This window comes from Cyprinodon tularosa, unplaced genomic scaffold (assembly GCF_016077235.1).
Source record: "Cyprinodon tularosa strain WSP-4 unplaced genomic scaffold, ASM1607723v1 ctg177, whole genome shotgun sequence".
Lineage (NCBI taxonomy): Eukaryota > Metazoa > Chordata > Actinopteri > Cyprinodontiformes > Cyprinodontidae > Cyprinodon > Cyprinodon tularosa.
The window spans coordinates 25,449-46,531 of NW_024038589.1; the positions used below are offsets into that span (position 1 = coordinate 25,449).

The 21,083-nt window shown below is 40.0% G+C and overlaps 2 protein-coding genes across 2 annotated transcripts; one reads left to right on the forward strand and one right to left on the reverse strand.

The window, feature by feature from the left end:
- Positions 1–332: 332 nt before the first annotated feature.
- Positions 333–1,761, reverse strand: LOC119781469 (fish-egg lectin-like). Its single transcript, XM_038281950.1, has 5 exons — positions 1,626–1,761; positions 1,307–1,543; positions 1,007–1,221; positions 802–926; positions 333–698 (listed from the first exon to the last, which is right to left on the reverse strand). Exons 1-5 carry the CDS (start codon positions 1,678–1,680, stop codon positions 557–559), a joined length of 774 nt encoding a protein of 257 aa, XP_038137878.1. The 5' UTR covers positions 1,681–1,761; the 3' UTR covers positions 333–556.
- A 1,188-nt stretch (positions 1,762–2,949) lies between these two features.
- On the forward strand, positions 2,950–7,176 carry LOC119781436 (uncharacterized protein K02A2.6-like). The gene is made up of 2 exons (XM_038281911.1): positions 2,950–3,995; positions 4,104–7,176. Exons 1-2 carry the CDS (start codon positions 3,157–3,159, stop codon positions 7,174–7,176), a joined length of 3,912 nt encoding a protein of 1,303 aa, XP_038137839.1. The 5' UTR covers positions 2,950–3,156.
- Positions 7,177–21,083: the final 13,907 nt, after the last annotated feature.

Consider the following 21,083-nt stretch of genomic DNA (forward strand, 5'->3'; position numbering starts at 1 on the left):
TCCTCTTTCTTTAATTGTTTCTCCTTTTTTCAGTTTCTCCTTTCCTGTTCTATTTACATCGCAGTGTCCGTATAATCTATAATGCTCACTGCATGAATTACAATAAAGCTATTTTTATGCAAAAATCAAGCGAAACACTATGGCGATAGCCGTACTGCTCCACTTGTGAGTGCAAAATCTGTTGGTATCTTTTTTTGGCATCAAGACAATTATTCTTAATGCCACATTGCCAGACGGGACACTGTTAAAAAAATAAATAAATAGAACCACTTCGCTCGGAAACAGATAAAAAGGAGCGCACACAGGGTTGATGAAGGAAAGAGTTTATTATTTCCTTGGGACAAGATTTTGATATTTTAAATGTGAAAGCTTAAAGTGTCAACACGAAGCGTAATCATTTATCAATACAAGACCCAGCTATCCAATGTAATTTGACGTAAGTAATTATTCTAAACGTCTATTTATTCCTTGTCATAGAGTCATTTAAAGCAGAATCATAAAGCATATGCCCCAAAATAATGTGAAAAAATTGAATCATGCAGGGACCTCCAGCTGATTACTGAATGCACTCTAGAATGATTTCACACTCAGTCACAATCCACAGGCGTCCCTGGTCATAGCTCACATATTTGATGGGCTTCTGGAATTCAATTAGTTTCCAATTTGCACCTCCTGGAGTTTTGTCAGAGATGCCAATTCTGTAAAGAGTAACGTGATTATTTGTATAATGTGTATGTATAACGAATGACCATGTATATTCTCTGTGCTGCATATTTACAACAGAAACCTTTCAAACTTTACCTTTCAAAGAGGTTTCCGGCTTTATTTACAACAAAGACACGTCCATCAGTCCCAACTTCTGCCTTTACCGCTGCTCCATCTACTTTAGTCCATTCACTTGTCTTACAGCTGTTGGGTGAGATTTTCTAAAAAAGAAAAAGGAATGAAAAGCTGATAGGTGGATATTATTACAAGATGGAAAAGAATAAAAAGAAACAACTGTTACTATGAAGTAGATATCTTGATTGGAGTTCACTCCCCAGCATGTATTGGGACCACAACTGAAATGCATCAGCAACCCAGGCACTGTAATCCAACTCAAACTGCCCTGCTGCTGAGTGGGTGAGACATTACTGGCATCCAGACAGTGGATGCTGTCGCTGTCGGTAACCCCAACTACATGCCCTTCTCCACCAGCATCCAACTGCTTCAACTTCTGACCTGAACATATAAAGATTTGCATTATTAAACGACGGAAATTGAAACAGTTATAAACCTGGAAAATATTGTTGGGAAATATACTCACCTGAAACAGGAAAGAAATCGCCACCAGAAAATTTATAGACTTGGTCATCATTGCTGACTCCCCAGATTCCTGCAGGTCCCACTGAGACATGCTTGAGGGGAACAGAGCCCAGTTTGGTCCAACTCGATCCACTCAGGAAGAAGACATTGGAGGATGTGTCAGTCATAACAACCATCCCTTGGCTAGCATCAAGCTGGTTTGCAAATAACTGCATTGGAGCAGCTTTGCAGGTCAAACCTGTGGAGAAGAACCCAAAAAATATTTAAATGATTAATTAAACAAAAAAAAAAAACATAATTTCATGTAAAAATAAACTAACCTTGGCAGCTGGTGAAGTAATTCACCAAAACCAATAAGGTGGCAAAAACTTTCATGTTTTGCTCTGTTTGTTGCTCTGTTGCTCCAGATGAAACTCTGCTTCTTTTTTATGGAACGCCTGTGATGAGGGGACTTTTATTTATTGATACCGGGTTCTCATGTTACCTTACTTTCTTTTGAAATGGTTTCACCCCCGCTAGGATTCTTCAGTTTCATTAAAGTCTTTGTTAGATGAAATTTTAGATTTGCTATCATGTTCTTTAGTTAACGTTCAGATTGGCTAACCTGTATTATTATATTTATTTAGGTCAGCATCTTTAAAGAAACTCAGACATCTGGCTATCCAGTGTTATTTTGTATGTTAGTGTTTTGTTACATTATTGTTGCAAACAAAGAACGCGTTTTGTAAATGGAAATTTCATTATAAGGAATACAAATCTCAGTCATCTCAGATTTTTATAACTTTTTTTATGGGGTTTTTTGTTTTTCAATAAAATTTTTTACATTTCAGTTTTTCAAATTATGTTTCATTCTTTTTATTTTCATTTAGTGATCATTAATTATTCTATTGAACAATATAAAATAGATACAAATATGATTTGCTTTATTAACTGAAGCTTTATTGTCAAAAATGGGACAATCACCACCAATCTCTCATTTGTTGCATTTTTATTTTGTACAGCATCCACATTAATATAAGAGCATAAATCAATGTATTTTCCAAAAAAATGTATTAGAACAGTAACTGAAAATGTACTCCCTTTTTGTATGAAGTATCTAGTAACTGTACGTAGTATCAATTCAACACTTGTCGCAACGCTGGTCCTGAGGACCGAGTTTGAAAACTCTGCTCTGAAATCCCTGTGCCTCAAATGCTCCTCCTATGATTCTTCCCCAGTAAATATATTTTTATGAGTAAATACCTCTTCTTTGCTCCAGTTTTTCACAGTTCATCACGATAACTCTTTGGAAATTTACCGTCTTTGTAAAGTTTGTAAACACTGTATAAGTTACATAGTGAGTGGAGGTTAGAGAAACTGCTTTTCTTAGTCAGTAGGACTAAGAAAACAAAGATATACAAAAATATAACAAAACATATAACACAAATATACTCTTAGTAATTTGACTGCACCATAATTTTTACTTTTATTTCAGTAATATCTAAATGAAAATAAAAATTGATGCTCTTTGTAGTATCCTGAGTTAGTTATAATATGCAGTACTACCCCCACGCCACAAGAGGGATTGTATTCCCATGTTAGTTAGGGGCGAGCTAAGATATGTATACAGAGGCAGAAAAAGTTTGTTGTATGGTTCTGTGAGAGTGTGCAATAAAGACACCTAAAAAAAGGACATGCTTCGGCTGGACGTGGATTTTTCATAATTAGCCACGTTATCACATATTGGCGACGAGGATAATTCTGGGAAGTTGACGGAGGATTGAAAAGAGTGGTGGACTGAAGACGAAGCGGTGCTAAAAAAAAAAAAAAAAGACCGGGCGGACGCAGGACAAGAGCACATATAAAACGAAGATGAATATGACGGTAGGAAATCTGTCAGCATTTGACTCGAAGGAGCAGACTTGGGAAGAGTACTGCGAGATTCTGGATCAGTTCTTCGTTGCTAATGATATTGATGATGGAGATAAGCAACGAGCTATCCTCATTAGCGTGGTGGGACCAGCCACATACAAGCTCATAAGGAACCTGGTGAGTCCAGATAAGCCCAGCACGAAAACATATAACCAAATAGTGACTATCATGAAAGACCACTTCAATCCCAAACCAAGCGAGATCGTGCAGAGATACAAATTCGACTCTCGTGCCCGTCAGCCTAGTGAAACTGTGAGTGTATACGTAGCTGAGCTGAGACGACTCGCTCAGGATTGTAACTTCGGCACGACACTGGAGCAAATGTTAAGAGACCGCCTCGTTTGTGGCATCAATGATGATAGGATTCAAAGACGTTTGTTATCTGAAACCGATTTAACATTTGAGAAGGCATTTCAAATTGCCGTAGCAGCCGAAGCCGCCAGTAGGAATGTGCAGGACCTTCAAAATAAAGCTCCGTTAGCTTGTAACAGCATTAAGACGGAGGGAAAGGAGAGGAAGGGAGACTGGAAAAAGAAAGAGTGCTACAGATGCCACGGAAAGCAACACAGTGCAGCCGAGTGCAAGTTTAAAGAAGCAAAGTGTCACGCCTGTGGAAAAGTAGGACACATCGCCAAAGCCTGCCGAAATAAAAATAAAGGGAGCTCGCGGCCAGATGAAAGGAAACCAAACAGAGAGGAGCGGCGCGCGTGTCCACAGAAAGCACACAAGGTGTGTGAGGGGCAGGATGATAGTTCATCAGAGCAAGAAGAAGCCTTCACGTTAGCTTGCATTAAAACAGAAACCTAAATAAGGAGAATTAAGCCATTTGAAGTAAAGATGGAAGTGAATAGGAAGAAAGTGAACTTTGAGATTGACACTGGATGTAGTGTGAGTGTTATGAATGAGACAACATTTAATGAAATGTGGGAAGAGAACAAGCAGCCACAGCTCAAAGAAACTAAGCTCACACTGAGATCCTATACAGGGGAGAAAATTAAAATTGTGGGAGTAGCAGATGTGGAAGTAATCTATGGCCAGCAAGTGAAGACGTTACCCCTAGTGGTGGTGAAGGGTACTGGAACTAGTTTGCTGGGAAGAGTATGGCTGGAGACACTGAAGCTTAAGTGGGATGAAATAAAACATGTGAGAGCAGAGACACAAGGGCTACAGCAGGTACTTTCAAAACATGAAGATGTTTTTAAAGAAGAGTTAGGCATGTTAAAAGGCATGAAAGCAACCATTCGAGTGTCAGCTGAAGCTTGTCCCAAGTTCTACAGACCCCGCTCAGTTCCGTATGCCATGAGAGCAAAAGTTGAAGAGGAGCTTGAGAGACTGCAGAGAGAGAGCATCATAACACCAGTAAAGTATGCTGAGTGGGCTGCACCCATCGTACCTGTCCTGAAGCCGGATGGTTCTGTCAGGATCTGTGGCGATTATAAATTAACAGTCAACAGCGCTTCATCTCTAGAGCAGTACACCATTCCCCGAGTGGAAGATTTGTTTAATAGTCTAGCAGGAGGGAAACAGTTTTCAAAGCTAGATTTAAGTCATGCTTATCAGCAGATTGTAATGGATGAAGAGTCCAAGAAATACTTAACAATTAACACACATCGTGGCCTGTTTACCTACAATAGGCTTGCCTTCGGAGTGTCATCTGCTCCAGCAATTTTCCAGAGAACCATGGAAAGCTTGCTACAGGGTCTGCCTAGGGTAGCAGTGTATTTAGATGACATACTTTTGACAGGGGAAGATGAAGCTGAGCATCTAAGTACGCTGGACGAGGTACTGAGGAGACTGAAAGAAGCAGGCTTGCGCCTTCACAGACGCAAGTGTGCATTTCTGAGAAATGAGGTGGAGTACTTGGGTCACATTATTAATGCAGAAGGTCTGCACCCAGTGCAAAGCAAGATAGAAGCCATTGAAGAGGCTCCACAGCCGACCACCGTGACCGAGTTGAAGGCTTATCTTGGTCTATTGAACTACTATAACAAGTTTCTCCCTAACCTAGCTACACGTTTAGCTCCTCTCCACCAGTTGCTGAGAAAAGGGGCCCAGTGGGCCTGGAATAAGGAGCAGGAAGATGCTTTTCGACTGTCAAAACAGATGCTGAAATCAGCTAAAGTCCTGAGTCACTACTCAGCGGATAGAGAGTTGGTACTGGCGTGTGACGCCTCACCATACGGAGTGGGTGCCGTATTGTCCCATATCATGGAAGATGGCAGTGAAAAACCCTTAGGTTTCATGTCCCGCACGCTAACACCAGCCGAGAAGAGATACTCACAACTGGATAAAGAGGGCTTAGCTATCATGTTTGGAATAAAGAGATTCCATAAATACATCTATGGTCGAATGTTTACGATCAGCACGGACCACAAACCACTGATCTCACTTTTCCATGAGAAGAAGCCCGTTCCTCAGATGTGTTCACCAAGAGTGCAAAGATGGGCAACCCTACTCCGGGCATACGAGTACAAAATAATTTACAAACCAGGAAAAGAGCATGCAAATGCAGACGCACTGAGCAGGTTGCCGCTGCCACATACTGAAGAAGAAGAAGAGACAGCACAAGTCCTTATGCTGGATCTGATGGAAGATCCGCCTATCACATCAGTTCAGGTGAAGCAGTGGACAGCCAAAGACGAAACACTGTCGCAAGTGTTACTCTGGTGCATGAAAGGTTGGCCAAAAGAAGTGGACACAGTGTTCAAACCCTACTCTAAAAAGAAACTAGAATTGAGTGTGAAAGATGGATGTGTCCTCTGGGGGTCAAGAGTGGTCGTTCCGAAGAAAGGAAGGAGCGTCATACTGAAACAGCTGCACGCCACGCACCCAGGGATGTCCAGGATGAAAGGTTTAGCACGCTCATATGTGTGGTGGCCAGGAATGGATTCTGATGTCGAGAAGGAAGTTCAGTCCTGCCACACATGCCAAGAAAATAGGAAGTGTCCTGCAGGGGCGCCACTTCATCCATGGGAGTGGCCAGAAACACCCTGGAGCAGGCTGCATATTGATTATGCAGGTCCTTACCTTGGAAAGATGTTCCTGATAATAGTGGATGCACATTCTAAATGGATTGATGCATACCCAACAAACACTGCAACAAGTCAGGTGACTATTGAAAAGCTGAGACAGTGCTTTAGCATACATGGTCTTCCCCAGACAATAGTATCTGACAATGGAACATGCTTTACCAGTCAAGAGTTTGCAACATTCCTGAAGCAGAATGGAATACAGCATAAAACATCCGCACCTTTCCACCCCGCATCGAACGGACTAGCGGAAAGAGCTGTTCAGACATTCAAACAGGGAATTAAGAAAACAAAAGGAGATACACTGGAAACAAAAATAGCCAGGTTTCTGTTCAACTACAGAATTACACCACAAAGTACGACTGGCTTGTCACCCGCTGAAATGCTCATGTCCAGAAGACTGCGTTCTACACTGGATCTTTTGCTGCCAGATGTGAAGTCAAAGATTCGTAAGAAACAACTCAAACAAAAAGAACATCACGACACACACAGTAAGTGGAGAAGTTTTGCACCTGGAGATGATGTATATGTCCGTAACTACAGCTATGGACCAAAGTGGATACCGGCAGTAGTGGATGAGAACACTGGACCCGTATCCTATACAGTGCAGGCTGGAGATGGACGTGTGATGAGACGTCACGTCGACCAGATTCGTAAGCGTCAAGCATCATCAAACGAGATGTCCAGTCATGAGGTGGAAGGAGAGCCTGTCAGCCTGCAGTTGCCAGAGCAGGCAGTGGAGGTCGTGCCTGCAGACCCGGGTGTTCCAACTTCAGTGGGAGGGGAAATGACTGAGGAGCCTGCTGAGTCAACCCAGGTTCATCCTCCAGCTGAACTTTTGCTAGGGACAGAAGCCCAAAAGACACCTGTGCTGCGAAGATCTGCACGCACCAGACAGGCTCCTGCTTATCTGAGAGACTTTGTTAATTAGAATTCATATCCTTCAAGAAAGAGTCAGAACATGCTCTGGGACATGCATGGGAAGGTTTGGCAGTTTACCCAACCTTCCTAGTTAAAAAAAAAAAAAAATGTATACAAATATTGTCATGAGAGTTATTTGGTTTGATTGTTGGCATTTGACCTTTAATCTTGAAAGGAGTAGAGTAATATGGTTGAGTTATTTAAAAAAGTCCTAGGTTGTGTTAAGATTGAGTATCTATGTAGTTTCACTGTTAAGCAAAAGTAAGGTTAATGTGAAGGTGACATAGTTAATAGATTTAAAGAGTACTTTAAACTTAAGAGGGGAGGGATGTAGTATCCTGAGTTAGTTATAATATGCAGTACTACCCCCACGCCACAAGAGGGATTGTATTCCCATGTTAGTTAGGGGCGAGCTAAGATATGTATACAGAGGCAGAAAAAGTTTGTTGTATGGTTCTGTGAGAGTGTGCAATAAAGACACCTAAAAAAAGGACATGCTTCGGCTGGACGTGGATTTTTCATAATTAGCCACGTTATCACACTCTTATTTCAGTAAAAGGCTTAACTACTCCATCTAACTTGAGTCACAACAGACACAGATATGGTTTATGTAAAAATTTGTGCTTTCTTTTGTACATTAATTTACCTGAAGCTACTAACTGACTACTATGGCATTTGGATGTCAAAATAATATACAGTAAGGACTAAATATTGTCACTAGGGAAGATTGGTTTGGAGAAGTGATTTTTCTGCCTCAAATTGTTATTTTTCCAGTTACCTTATTTGTTTGTTTAAAATATTTTACTAGATATTTTACAATTAAGGTAAAAATAATTTACTTTAATATTATATTTTTACCTAATAATAAATAACAGATGTTATCATGAGTTACATAGAACGTGAATAGTCTTCTTTTTGTTTTAGAAGAAGAACTTCAGTAGCCATTTTACCAAATATCTTTTCACTTTAAATAGTTTTTCTTGAGTGGAAACTGTTTACTATTATATGAGTAAAGAAAAAAAAAAGTAGTTTAACTCTTACTTGAGTAAAACTTGAGGGTACTCTACCCACCTCTGATTATCCCCCAGTTTTATAATTTTTTCCGGGACGCTACTCTATGGAACAGGATTGTGTTATTTGTTGGGCAGCAGCGCCCTCTTGTGTCCGCTAAGGCCTCTGCAGGGCGCTCTCCTCATCAGCCTCAGCTGATACACCTCCTGCTCTCCCACAGACAGCCGATCGGAGCGCCTTCTCCTCCTCTCTGGGAACACCTTTTGGAGATAAAAGCAGCTTTTTATACGCTGCTGCCGATTCTAGAAAGCAGAGAGAGAACAAAAAGAGGGCCCCCCTCTGTTCTCCTTCAGAGGAAGCCAGGTAAGGTAATTCCCATCTGTTTGCAGGGGGAGAGTGCATTTCCTCTACGACTTGGTGAGGAGTTTCTATTTATCAGGGGCTTTTTGTTTTGTTTTTAATGGAAGCTAACGGGTTGGTTTGTTGCAGACATGTGGCACCTGTTCTAAAAGAGTATGAGTGTTCAAGGAGTTTATTTCACTCTTGCAGGTACTGACACAAAACAAAAACCCTCTGGATTTTTAGATCTATGCTTAACAATCACAAAAAGTGTGATATTGTGTTGTTATGCTCATTTGGTATTTTAGCTATTCTTATTAAACAACTTTGATAAGTTTTGCATTTGAATTTGAGCCATTATTGAGAGAGAAGGTGCCAGTTTACAGCATATACTGTATTTTCTAACATTTTTTCAGCTTTTTTACTTTTCAATCACGGGTTTTATTGTCAATTATGGGGCTTTATTTAATTTAATTTGAAAACAACTTTATTCATCACCATAGGGATTCATTTATAACCACCTGCAATCATCCATTCAGAACACTTTCAATTAGATAATAATGAATTTCAGAACCTGAACAAAGAAGTTTTTACAAGGTCACAAAACATAAACTAAGCATAGACCGATGTTTAAGAGGATTAAACAAAGTAAAATAAAAAGAAAATATGTGGAGATATTTAGGAAGGGGTTAGGTTTTAACCCAACATCTAGCTACACCATCATATGAAGCTCTGCTCAGTTCATCATCTGAAAGCGTTGATAAAACTGAAGTTTTACCAACACATGGCCTGCCCCTTAAACTAGGGAGGATTGATCAGAGAAGGAGCCTAGAGGCCTAAAAAAAAGCTGCTGTGGTCAGATTAGACCTAAAATGGACCTATTAGTTTGACGGCTGAAACACTTAATCAGATGAATCCTCATTAATCAATTATTGAAATAATAGTTAGCTAATTTAGTAATCGACTAATTATCAACTGGACTAAAAAGACTCTTAAACATACAATTAGCTGAAGTGAAACTCACTCAGAGCAGTAATTATACCAAAATTGCTAAAAAGAAAACAAAAAACATTCTATTCAAGATTAAAAACTTGTTTTTCTTTTACTATTCTCTGTCAGGAAAGCGCCACCTACTTTAAATTCTCCATAAAATCTTTTTAAGGAACCTTTTAGTTATGCAATTATTAATAAATAAATCCAGAAAAATAAACAAATGTTAATCAATTAGCAAAATAATTATTAGGTAAAATCCTAAATAGGAATAAGATCCACACATGCACAGGATAAGATCCACATAAGCACAGGTTAAGATCCAAACATGCACATTATTCAAAGAAGCACAATTAAAATGTATACATTCACAAGACAAGATTACAAAAGTAGATGTAATGCATACACTTAATTATTATCTAATTATTTCTTGACTTATAAAATACCATTGTCTTTGAACTTACTGCAGTTTTTGTGTGGATCTTTTTCACTTAATTAACATGACTCAATGCACAAATGTATTTTTTTTTAAATAGTCTTTCATTTGCAATAAATTCTTCATTGTTTTAGCCATTCACAAGAACGTATACAACATAGACAATACATTTATCACTAGCCAATCAGACCTTGCTACATCTCCTACTGTCAGCCCCCTTTGCTCCAGAGTTGGGTAGGGTCCTCGAACTCTATCTTGCTTTAGGACTGGTTATAGATATTAGCCAGAGCTTGGCAAAGGTGGGAGGTGGCTGGTTCTAACTCTGGAGGCTAACCGGGGAGTTCGAACACCGGGCAGATGTGGAGCTGGCAGGAGGTCAATGGTTAAATTGACCTCGTAATGGCTAAATTGAAACAGCTTTTTTAAAAGCTTCTCACAAACCTCTATATAGATCAATCATGTTTTTTTTTTTTTATGTGGTCCTGTTTTGTATTTATGCAAATTTAAGCGGAAGAACAGGTCCACCCTTTAGGAATGGGGGTCGTTGAGGGCTTGGGTAGCCTGCGATCCGATACTAGTCTATGCCTCTGAAAGGGGGGGAATCATCAGGGGCATTGTTTGCTTGGCTGAACAGGCGAGGTATCTTGGTCCCCTGCCTGGCAATGAGGTTCAATTTGTATGTTTTCTAAGCCATAACAAAGCTTTGTTTGGCTACCCTATAAAGGTTGGAACTCAACAAAAAGTCTGACATTTTGAATTAAAAAAAGCTTCCTTGATGGGAATCAAAACATCTTTAAACTTGGCTAGTCTAGTGTTTTTTTTTTTGTTTTTTTGTTTTTTAACTCTTTTGGAATCTTTTCATTGTAGTTTTTGGTGTATGTTAATGGTAATTTCCAGGCTTGAAGGTGAAATTTCATCTATTCATCAAGCCTTCAAACACAGCAGCCTGCAACCTGTGGCTCTGGAGCCATAGGCAGCTCTTTAGAAACTCCACAATGGGAAGCTAAATGTCTTCATACTTGGAAAACAAAGTCCAGAAGATTATTATTTTTTTTTACTTTTTTGGAATAACTATAACTTGGATGACTGAGAATCTTCACCGGCAATGAAAAGATTAGATCGAATCATGTGTTCAAACATTGGCCTGTTGTCTATAAATACAATAAAACACATTCAGTTTTGTCTAATGTGAAAACAAAATATGAAAAAAATCCCTCTGCATCGTTGTTTAGGATCAATTCTGCCCACTTTGTTGGGAAGCTTTTGGTAGGACCCTGTATTCAATAAAAAATTATCCCCATGACAAAAATCATCAGCAAGGATCAGCTTCTAGGATTCTTTCTCCCCTGGACTTGTCTTTATCTATTTAGCATCACTTACAGCTGCTTTGAGCTGCGTCTGGAAGATTTTTTAATAAAAGCTGACAGAAGAGATCCGCTGGTTGGCAGCATTGATTTGTCACCATACTAACCTGAGGGCATTTCCTCTTTAACTAAAATATGACGTGCACAAAAGTTTTTCATGGTCTAAGAGGGATTTAATTTAGTTACAAAGGTTTTTCATAATCTCACCATCCTCTCATGTCTTAATGTGTCTGTTGAAATTAAAGCTTTATTGGAGGATTTTATTACCCGAATGAAATTACACACCCACGTCAGGTACCCTCATAATTTCCCTGGTTGTGTAACCAGTGAGCTGCTGTGGCATCTGGTACGTTCATCCTCAGGGAGCGGTGTGCAGCCAGAGCTGGTCAGAGCCAACTGTTGGGGTTAACCTTGCAAAGATTCACGAGTTGAAAGGACTGAGGAGCCCATCATCTGAGAAGTTATTCTAATCAAAGAGATTTGATTGTCAGGCTAAGAGGCAGCTGTGCCATGAGTCTACAGCTTTTGGAGGCTGATGCACAAAATGGTTAAATCTGTCTAAAAGATAAAAGAACATTTGACCACACCATTTTCTCTTCTTTTTTTTTTTTTTTTTTTTCCTGTAATGAATAAATAGCACAATGAAAGAAATAATGTGTCATCATTGGGATTTGCTCCATGATCAAAGGAAATGTTACTTGGCCCCGAACAGTGGTGAATATTGGAAGTTCAGTTTAATATAATCCAGTCTGTAAATAGTTCCGTCTGAAATTAATGAAAATAGTTGTTTTAATGGTTATAGAGTCAGATATGTGGCGGTAATGTTTGATTTATCTAAAGGTTTTAATTTGTTACTGTGTAAATGGGTTTGGCTGGAATTTAAGGACAGATTCTAATAGATCTGCAGGGTGGGGACTATAAATCTGATAGGAGTTAAATTATTTTATTGCTGTTTTGCACAATATGCTTAACTAAGTATTTTTGGTTTAATATTAGAGATTTGGCAGATATATTTTTTATACATACATTGTTTAGATTTACTTATATCTTTCTACGCCTTTTATAGAATAGAATAGAAAAGCCCTTTATTGTCCCACAATGGGCAAATTTACAGCAGCAGAAAGATTATTGAAAATGGTCACACAAATGTGGACCTTAGAAAAATGTCTAAGAATAACATAATAGGGAAGAGTTAAAATATAAATAATACAATCCTGTAAAGTGTTTTAACAATATAAAACTGGAGAATTAATAACCAATATGCAGCTATGGACATTTTTACAGTAATGGATATTTGAAAATAGCAGCAACATCAGAGATGTGCAGAATGACAGCAGCAGGTTATTTAACTGACTAAGGTTTCTATCATTACATTTGATTTTATTTGTTCCTGCTCACGGTGGTTGGAACCTTTATTCCACTCTGGATTCTAGTGAGTGTAGTCTTCGTTCGCTTTAACTTAAAAAAAAAAAAAAATAAATAAACAAACAGTTTTGAAAATCTCGGTATTCATTCTTTTCCTGCTTTGTGTGTCAACTTTCACGGTTGCTAAGCAACAGAGCATACGGCGGTAAAACCCGCCGAAGGGTGGACCTGTTCGAATTTACAGCCAAAACTCTTCTGGTCTCCTTATTTTCAAGGACTTCGAAGGATCCAGTCTAGGTAGACCGCGTTTTTGGAGGATGCAGCCCAGGATTTCGAACAGCCCCTCTGATTAATAACAGGGCTGCCCGCACTGACGCAGCTCAGGGATTACTTCACACGCAGCGTCGAAAAAATCTGGACATTTCCTCACTTTCTAAAAAAAAACCCGGGACGCCCGGGACAGGATGTGAAATACGGATATGTCCCGGGAAATACGGAAGTTTGGTCACCCTATTTCATGTATATGTTTTTTTTTCTCTCACGCTGGCTGCACTGTGTATTTAGGCTCCTACGTATACGATGAACAGGTGTGCTGATCAGTTTTAGGCTGTCATCAAATTTAAAAGCATAGCCAGACTGATACATTGTGCATAAGTCGTATCAGCTCTATTTGAAAGGCGGGTTAACAGCGTCAGCGTCATCTGGTTTGAACTAATCAGATAACTATTGATTCACGTGTCGCAAAAACTCTTAAACATGTCAAGCCATGAAAAATCCCTTCAGTGAACAATTTCTGCCACTTTTGCCTAAAATATCAGAGGATGTAACACTTTCTCTGAAGTAGGTTCTTAATTTTCATTGCAACCTTGCTACATTGCGGTCACCTGCTTATTGCTGTTGTCACCTGCTTATTGTTGTTATGTTGCGTGCTGCATTATGGGTAATTCTTGGCTGAGAGTTACTTATGTATCCTAAAATCGTACAACCTGTGCTGTGACTTGTTTACTTGACTGTGACTTGTGATATATGCTTAGCGTAATTCAGTCTGGCTGGCCAGGCTAATACTTCATGACCTGTTCATGAGTCAGCAGCCTCTGGTGTCTGTTCTGCTCTCTCCCTCTATTTCGCCCTCGACTCTTTAATCTTTGATCAGTAGACTTAAGGCTGGTTTATGCTCAGAAACCAGGTTGTTTGCGTGTGTGGCAGTTAACGCAGATATGCCCCCACCCCTTCCGCAGACACTCTGGAGCACTTATGCTAAATTGTAGGTGACCGCAGACAGTGCCAGAGACAGGAAGCATCTGATTGGTCAAATCAATATTCGCTCTACAATATGCGTATTTCCTGTTTAGTACCTTACCGGCTTGTTTTGTTTGTGTGATCACCATTGTGGAAAACGACTCGTGAAGATGGCCCAGCTAGAACAGCGAGGTACGCAAGAACACTGGGAACCTTTTTACACCTGGATACCCGCTCTTTTTTGCCCTCATGTCCCTCCGTTGTCGCACAAACTTTCCCCCCACTTTCTCACCGCCTGCGCCGTATCTAGACCCACAGCTAGTTTATGATTGTCTCTCATGCCTTGTGGCGTGGAATAACATAGTGCAGACCACACTTCAAAATTGGGCATAAATCAAAAATTTCTGCGTCATACCTGCGACAAGGTCACTAAGATATACTGTTGCGGGATGATAACCAGTACTTTAGAGCGAGGCATGGCTCCACTTTGTAATGTTTTTGTGTTTTTTTTGTCTGCAGTATAATACTTCCTGAATCCATACAGGAGAGACCCACTAAAGCTGTCATTACATCTAAATGCACTGAAAGAATTTGTCTTTGTCCAAAACCAATTGCCTGTGTCATTCATTGTTTTTACCAGTCATTTAATTCCTGGTTTAATTGCTTTAAATTTACTGATGCACAGGTTACTTGGATAGTTGCTTACTTCTTACTAATCAATACTTATTTTTCTTCTTGTTTTTGTGCATTCATGCTTGTGCAGTTTGGATGACATTGCCAAACCAACATCTCCCACCCCAAAAAAGAAACTTTAGAAGGTCTGCCATCACTGTCCAGGTCTGTGAAACTGGATAAAAATAAAAGTTGTTTTTTGGAGTTTTCCAAATTATGGTTTTAGCATCATCTACAATGAAACATCAAGTCAGAAACTGTTGGAGAGGGAAAAAACATGAAATCATTCAAATTGAACTTTGTGGAAGTCACAGTGCTTTAAGACTCAGATATGGCATCATCACTAAGCGGCTTATATATCAAGGGTTTTAAGCAGGTCTATTTACCTCTGTAGCTTACAGTTGGTTGTTGTAAATAGGAACTAACAGTGAGGGAGTGGAACCCCCATCCTCAGCTGGTGTACTTCCATTCAGCGCACTTTTCCTTCCACTAGCCTACGGCGCTTTGTCCCTCTCATCATTTCCTTCCTTTCCCTCCTTTAATCTCACATTTCTCAATTTTGCCATCTCTTCTCTCAGTCAGCCTCTCATCACTTGATACGCTACATGCCATAATGTCTCCACCCTTCTCAGACCCATCCTCGTTTCTGCCATTCTCTTTGTTCATCTCCTACGTCATGTTTTACGACTTCTCTCTGTGCCCTTGGGTTTGTCTGCGCGTCGGATGATGAGGGTGGTGTTTTCTTGAGATCAATGATGGTTTAAGATGTTTCACTGGAATTGTCAGATTGAATTAGGGCAAACCGCTGAAGATGAGGCTTTAACGGCCTTGATATAAGGCGGGGACAAGCTCCCATCAGCATAGATTAGCTGCCTTGTCATTGCGGCAGAGAGAACTCTTTAGATTAATTGGACATAAAGTCGTACCTGGAGAGATGCCATCAGATACTTCCATGGATTAATAATTAGTGCTTTTTTCCCCCTCTTCAATATTCTGCTACCCTATGATGCAAAAGCATTTTACTCAGGAAAATAAGGTAGAGCGTATGATCGGTATGAGCAAGAGATTCATGCAATAAGCAGCTTGAAAAAGGAGGATTGAAGCCATGAGATGCATGAGATCTAAATGCAGACAGAACAGTGGGAAACAAACTGAGCTTCCTACTTATCTCTGCAGTGGGGAACGGCTCACTGTGCTCATAGGCACGGAGAAAAACAGCAATGAGAGACACAAAGAGACGACAAGAAGTGGGATTACGTGCCACCAGTGAGTGTTTGGGGTTGAGATCTTCCTGACACTGATGGCCTGTGGAGCTATTCTCTTCCTGACGACTGTCAGCCCTGCATCCATTAGCAGCCGGTAGCTGTGAAAATATTCTGCTGTCAGAGGTGAAAAATTGAAAGGGAAATGGTTCCCCTTATGTTGAGGAGAGCTAATCATTCATGTTCATTCTGTTATTTACTGTAAATGTACTTAGGTTCTGCATAATTGTGGAGATGAAGGGGAAGGAAATTTCCCTTTTAGTTTTGTTGTTCGAAGTTTAGCTGATATTTTTTTGTAGGGTATGTACCCATTCCAGAAGTGCTTATAAAAAAATGAAATTCTTGTAAAATAGCTCAAGTTTAGAGACTAATCGGTAGGTTTTTTAAAATTCTCAGTGTGATAAGATTGAGTGCTTCAATTCGGTCATTTTAACATGTTTAATATGTTTTCTTTATGTGTAGGTTTGTTATAGTGGTAGAAGCTAAACAGTAATTTATTTAATGTTTCATGTATGTCTGACAGAATGGTCTGTTCAGTTTTGTTTTAATTAGACCAAAGCATCTTCTACATGTTAGTGCCTAATTTTAGTTGCCTAAAAACTGTGAACAGAATATGCATGGCTTCCTATCAAACATTGGCTTTAATTAGTAGACTCTCCTGCCTGAGCTCTAAATATCTGCAGCTCCTCTAAAAACACAATAGCTGCTTCTCTTACTGGTGCTCTCTCTGCTTTGCCTGTCAGTTTAGTTAGTCAGCCATATTGGTTTGTGAACTTTGCTCCATATCATATTCAGAGCCTGAGATGGGATTCTTCCCCAAACTGCTTCAAACTTTATTCCAGCTTTATTCCCTATCCATTATAGCTCTAGTATGATGAATCCAGTCCCAACCTTTTTTTAACTGTGTACCCCTTTGGGCATTATTAGGCTTATTTTTTAACTTGATCATTTATTTCTTAGACATTATATTATTCCTCAAAAAAAAAAAAAAAACATAAATATGTTGCCTGGAAGTTAATAAGGAATTGAAAAAAAAAAAAAATAATAATAATATGATAAACATGTAGTCATATAACTGGAGCTCCTCTGTGTAACTTCACTATAATCACATTTAAACTTGATGAATTGGGAACAAAATAAAGAACTAAAATTACACTGACTTAATTAGTTTTTGTTTGTTTTAATCAAGTCACCTGAGCTGCTTTGATGAGCTCTAAAAGCTCAGTGTGAAAAACAGCAGATACCAGGCTGTTCTCTGCATCCAGTCTGTTCCTCTGTTTGGTTTTGATTTGAATTAAAGCTGAAGGTGAACTGAAACATATAAAAAAATAAATTTACTTTTTGGTTGATAAAAGCTTGTTTATTTATTTCAATTGGGTCTTCATAAAGCAAAACCAAATCCAAGCACTATTTGGTGTTATTACCGAAGAAAATAAATATTTTCATGTAGGCCTTGCAATGCACTTGTGAACCACTAGGGGTACGAGTACCCATGGTTGGGAATGGGAATCACTGCTCTACACCACTAATCTGACAACAGCCAGATTCATGTCTCGCTCCGCCCAGCTCCACTCACATACATCTTGGAACCCGCTCATTGAAAGTGATTTCCCCAACCGAATTTATGGTCTGTCCAATCAGGACGCAGGGCGGGTGTGTCCTGGAGTGGAGAAGCGACCGTGAGATTCCAACAACAATGGCGGCTCGCATTGAGGAAGCAAGCATTAGCATTGATGCTGCTATTTCTTCTGTGTTGTCCAATCTATCTGATATTGTTTCATCAAAAGAACATCAGAGAACGGCTTTGAAGGCTTTTGTTGGTGGAAACAATGTTTTCGCCCTTCTCCCGACCAGATTTGGCAAGAGCTTGATCTACCAAATGGCTCCTCCTCTCACAGCGTCACGGGTTAGCTTCGGTGTGAGTGGTTGAAATAGCACGTCAATAAAGATGACAGACAAGTGGCTTATCCAATCATATGCAAGGAGTTTTGATAAGGCCCAGCCTTCAGTAAAGGCAATTCCTATGGCGGGTTCCCAGATGTATGTGAGTGGAGCTAGGCGGAGCGAGACATGCATCTGGCTGTTGTCAGGTTACTACACCACAGGTTCTCAAGAGGATTTTCACAATTATTGTGATTTGATCCCTGAGTTATATGGAGGGCCAAATTGTGTCATGAAATACATATACCGTATTTTCACGACCATAAGGCGCACCGTACTAAAAGGCGCAGTCTCAATTATGTGTCCCATTTCTGTATTTAACACACACATAAGGCGCACCGGACTATAGGGCGCATTTTTTATATACAGGTACATGTCCTCTACTACCTTTAAATACCTCTACTGCGTATTTTAAAAATACAGCGGGCCCAAAACTGAGTATGACTGTGCTTTATTCATGTATTTATTACAAAGTATTAATCAAACCTGCGAGCTGGCCGTGAGACAGACACATCGCAGATGACAGAGCTGTGATGACTCCTAAATTAACTTAAAATCCTGAAACCTGCCGACGGAATATGTTCGCTTTTATTGCCAGTATCCTGGTGCCTGCAGTTTAAATTATTTAGATGAAAAACACCTGCCAGCAGCCAAGGTGAGGCTGCTGTTGAATGGATTTCTGCTGTCGGTGCACCGCTGGTATGTGGGGGTCTGAGCGCCTCCGACAGAAATAGATAATCTGGATGAACTGACTGCAATTAAGTTTTCAGGTGGCCTTTCTCACTAAAAAACATATTAAAACTACTTTATTCCCACTGATCACAGCAAATATAGCTGCAAGATTTAGATTATTTAGATGAAAAAACACCTGCCAGCCACCGTGGTGAAGAGGAGGAGACACGGCCCAGAGGCTGCTGTTGAATTAAGTTTTCAGGTAGAAAAATACAGCGGGAGCAAAACTGAGTATGTTTGTGCTTTATTCATGTATTTATTACAAAGTATTAATCGAACCCATCAAAGTCATCATCCTCTGTTTCTGAATTAAACAGCTGCGCTAAATCAGACATGCCAGTTTCCCCTTCTTCGCTGTCAGAGTCACTTTCCGTGCAGCGCAGCTCCTCAGAAATAATGCCGGCTTTTGCAAAAGCTTGAACAACAGAGCCAGCAGACACGTTAGTCCAAGCATCTACAATCCATCCGCAAACGGTGGCGTAACTTGCCCGGCGCTGCCTTCCACTTATCCTGAAACTGTGGTCTCCGTCTGTCATCCATCGCTCCCACGCCGCTCGCAGCCTTACTTTGAACGGCCGCTTCACACTGAGTGTCGAGCGGTTGAAGCTCCTTTGTCAGACCCCCCGGGATAACGGCGAGCACAGCATCCATTTGATTCACCTTTTTTTTCACATCGGCTGTGAGATGGGCACGCAGCGATGGTGATGCTTGGAAAAAAGCACCTGTTCTCCTCACATACACCTGCCTCAGCCACGCTTTCATCATCTCCTCATCCATCCAGCCTTTTTCATTTGCGTTCATATGTCATCAGAGCGCTGTGTCTGTCTCGCTGTCAGCTCCCAGATCAGCTTCTCTGATTGGTTGATGCGGCGCGTACAGCAGCAAAACTTCAATTTTTCCATCTCGAGCAGCAGCAGCGCGTTGGCGGTGCGTCAGATGCTTAAACGCTCCCGAGGCGCTGCGGCTGCTGCTCAAAACGCGCTTTTTGCTGCACCTATACGCGCGTCAACCATTGACTTTGCATGTAAACTCGCTGCTTCTGCTGCACCTGCTGGGTCCGGTTCACACCGATGTCGAGCGGTTGAACAGCGAGCACAGGGTTAATTTGTTTCCCCATGTTTTTCACATCAGCTGTGAGATGGGCACGCATGGAGTTACATATTAACAGCGATGGTGATGAGTGGAAAAAAAACACCTGGTCTCCTTACATTCAGCCACTCTTTCATCATCTCCTCAATGAGGTGGTCTCAAAAGTCGCAGTTACAACACACATAAGGCGCACCGCACCAAAGCAAATTTTGAGGGGAAAAAAAGACGTTTAAGTGCGCCTTATAGTCGTGAAAATACGGTATGTGAAAGTACCATTGAATAGGTAGTTATTATGTTTAGATGGTGGAGTTTATTTAAATTGGTTTAGAAATTACAGTAAATACACTTTTAAATGATAAAATTTTAAAATCAAATAATTTAATGCTCCACTAACTAATTCAAAATTAAATAAAAAAAGAAATTTAAAGGACTGTAAAAAACATATTTAAAAACTAATAATGAACTCTATATTTGCATATAAAAAGTAGAGTGAAATTTTCTTTTTAGGGTTTACAGGGTTTTTTTTTCTTTTTTCTACATACATAGCATGTTTGCTCTACTGCAAATGTCTTCTTTTCTGTTAACACAAAATTCAAATTACTCCAAAGAAAAACTAGTTTTCAGCCGATCTTTGTTAAAAATCTATCTAACCTAGTATTATGTAAAAAAAAAAAAAAAAAAAAAAAACCCCACAGATTTTGCTGTTTGATGGAAACAAATACTAGTCATTGTATTAAGTTAAGTGAGTCTTTGACATTTGCTGGAGAACTTTAGCTCTCCCAGCTGTGTGGTTGTTTATATTCAGCCACACTGGATGTTTATTGAGTTCATCTATCTGGACTTTTACTATGTTATACCAAAAATTGTGTTTGTTTTTTTGGTGGCACACCTCTTGCACTGATCCTTAGAAATGCCAGTTAAAGTGCAGAAACAATCTACGGCTGAACATTTTTTATGGAGAGGTGAGAAATGTGAGGAAAAGCACAAGCTGTCTTGACTAAATAAGCACACACGGACCTCTTTCAGCTCGGAATAATACTCGAGCCTTAATATAAAACAACAGTGCCCCACACAAAAGGTAGGACTCTGCATGTTTATGTTGTCTGCTTAAAGATGGATAACTCAGATGCTTGAGTTTGGCAGTGTCAGCTCAGGCTAAGGAGGGCTATCCACAGTTGTTCCTTATTTACATTAAACTCATTCATCTCCTCACATAGTTTCAGCAGCGGCTGACGCTGAAATGGCTCCATATTAAGCAAGGAGAGGGGAGGCTTGATGCAGTACATACCCCCCACCCCCCCTTCTTAAGAGCGATGGAGAAATGATGAATGGCACAGCACTTTAATGATCTTGTAGTGGAAATGCAAGTGCTGAAGCAGGCATATTACATGCTAACTGCAATGAGATGAGGACAGACTTTTGGCGACACACTAATAAAAAGTCTGTTCCTCAATTAAAGGAAAAAGTTGTGGGGTAA

Bases quoted from the DNA above. Each gene is read 5' to 3' on its own strand.
- LOC119781469 (XM_038281950.1), bottom strand. From the start codon at position 1,680: ATGAAAGTTTTTGCCACCTTATTGGTTTTGGTGAATTACTTCACCAGC. The intron at 1,222-1,306 runs GTGAGTATATTT...TTATATGTTCAG, and splicing joins CGATTTCTTTCCTGTTTCAG to GTCAGAAGTTGAAGCAGTTG. The intron at 699-801 runs GTAAAGTTTGAA...TACTCTTTACAG, and splicing joins GCCGGAAACCTCTTTGAAAG to AATTGGCATCTCTGACAAAA.
- LOC119781436 (XM_038281911.1), top strand. From the start codon at position 3,157: ATGAATATGACGGTAGGAAATCTGTCAGCATTTGACTCGAAGGAGCAG. The intron at 3,996-4,103 runs GTTAGCTTGCAT...CACTGGATGTAG, and splicing joins GAGCAAGAAGAAGCCTTCAC to TGTGAGTGTTATGAATGAGA.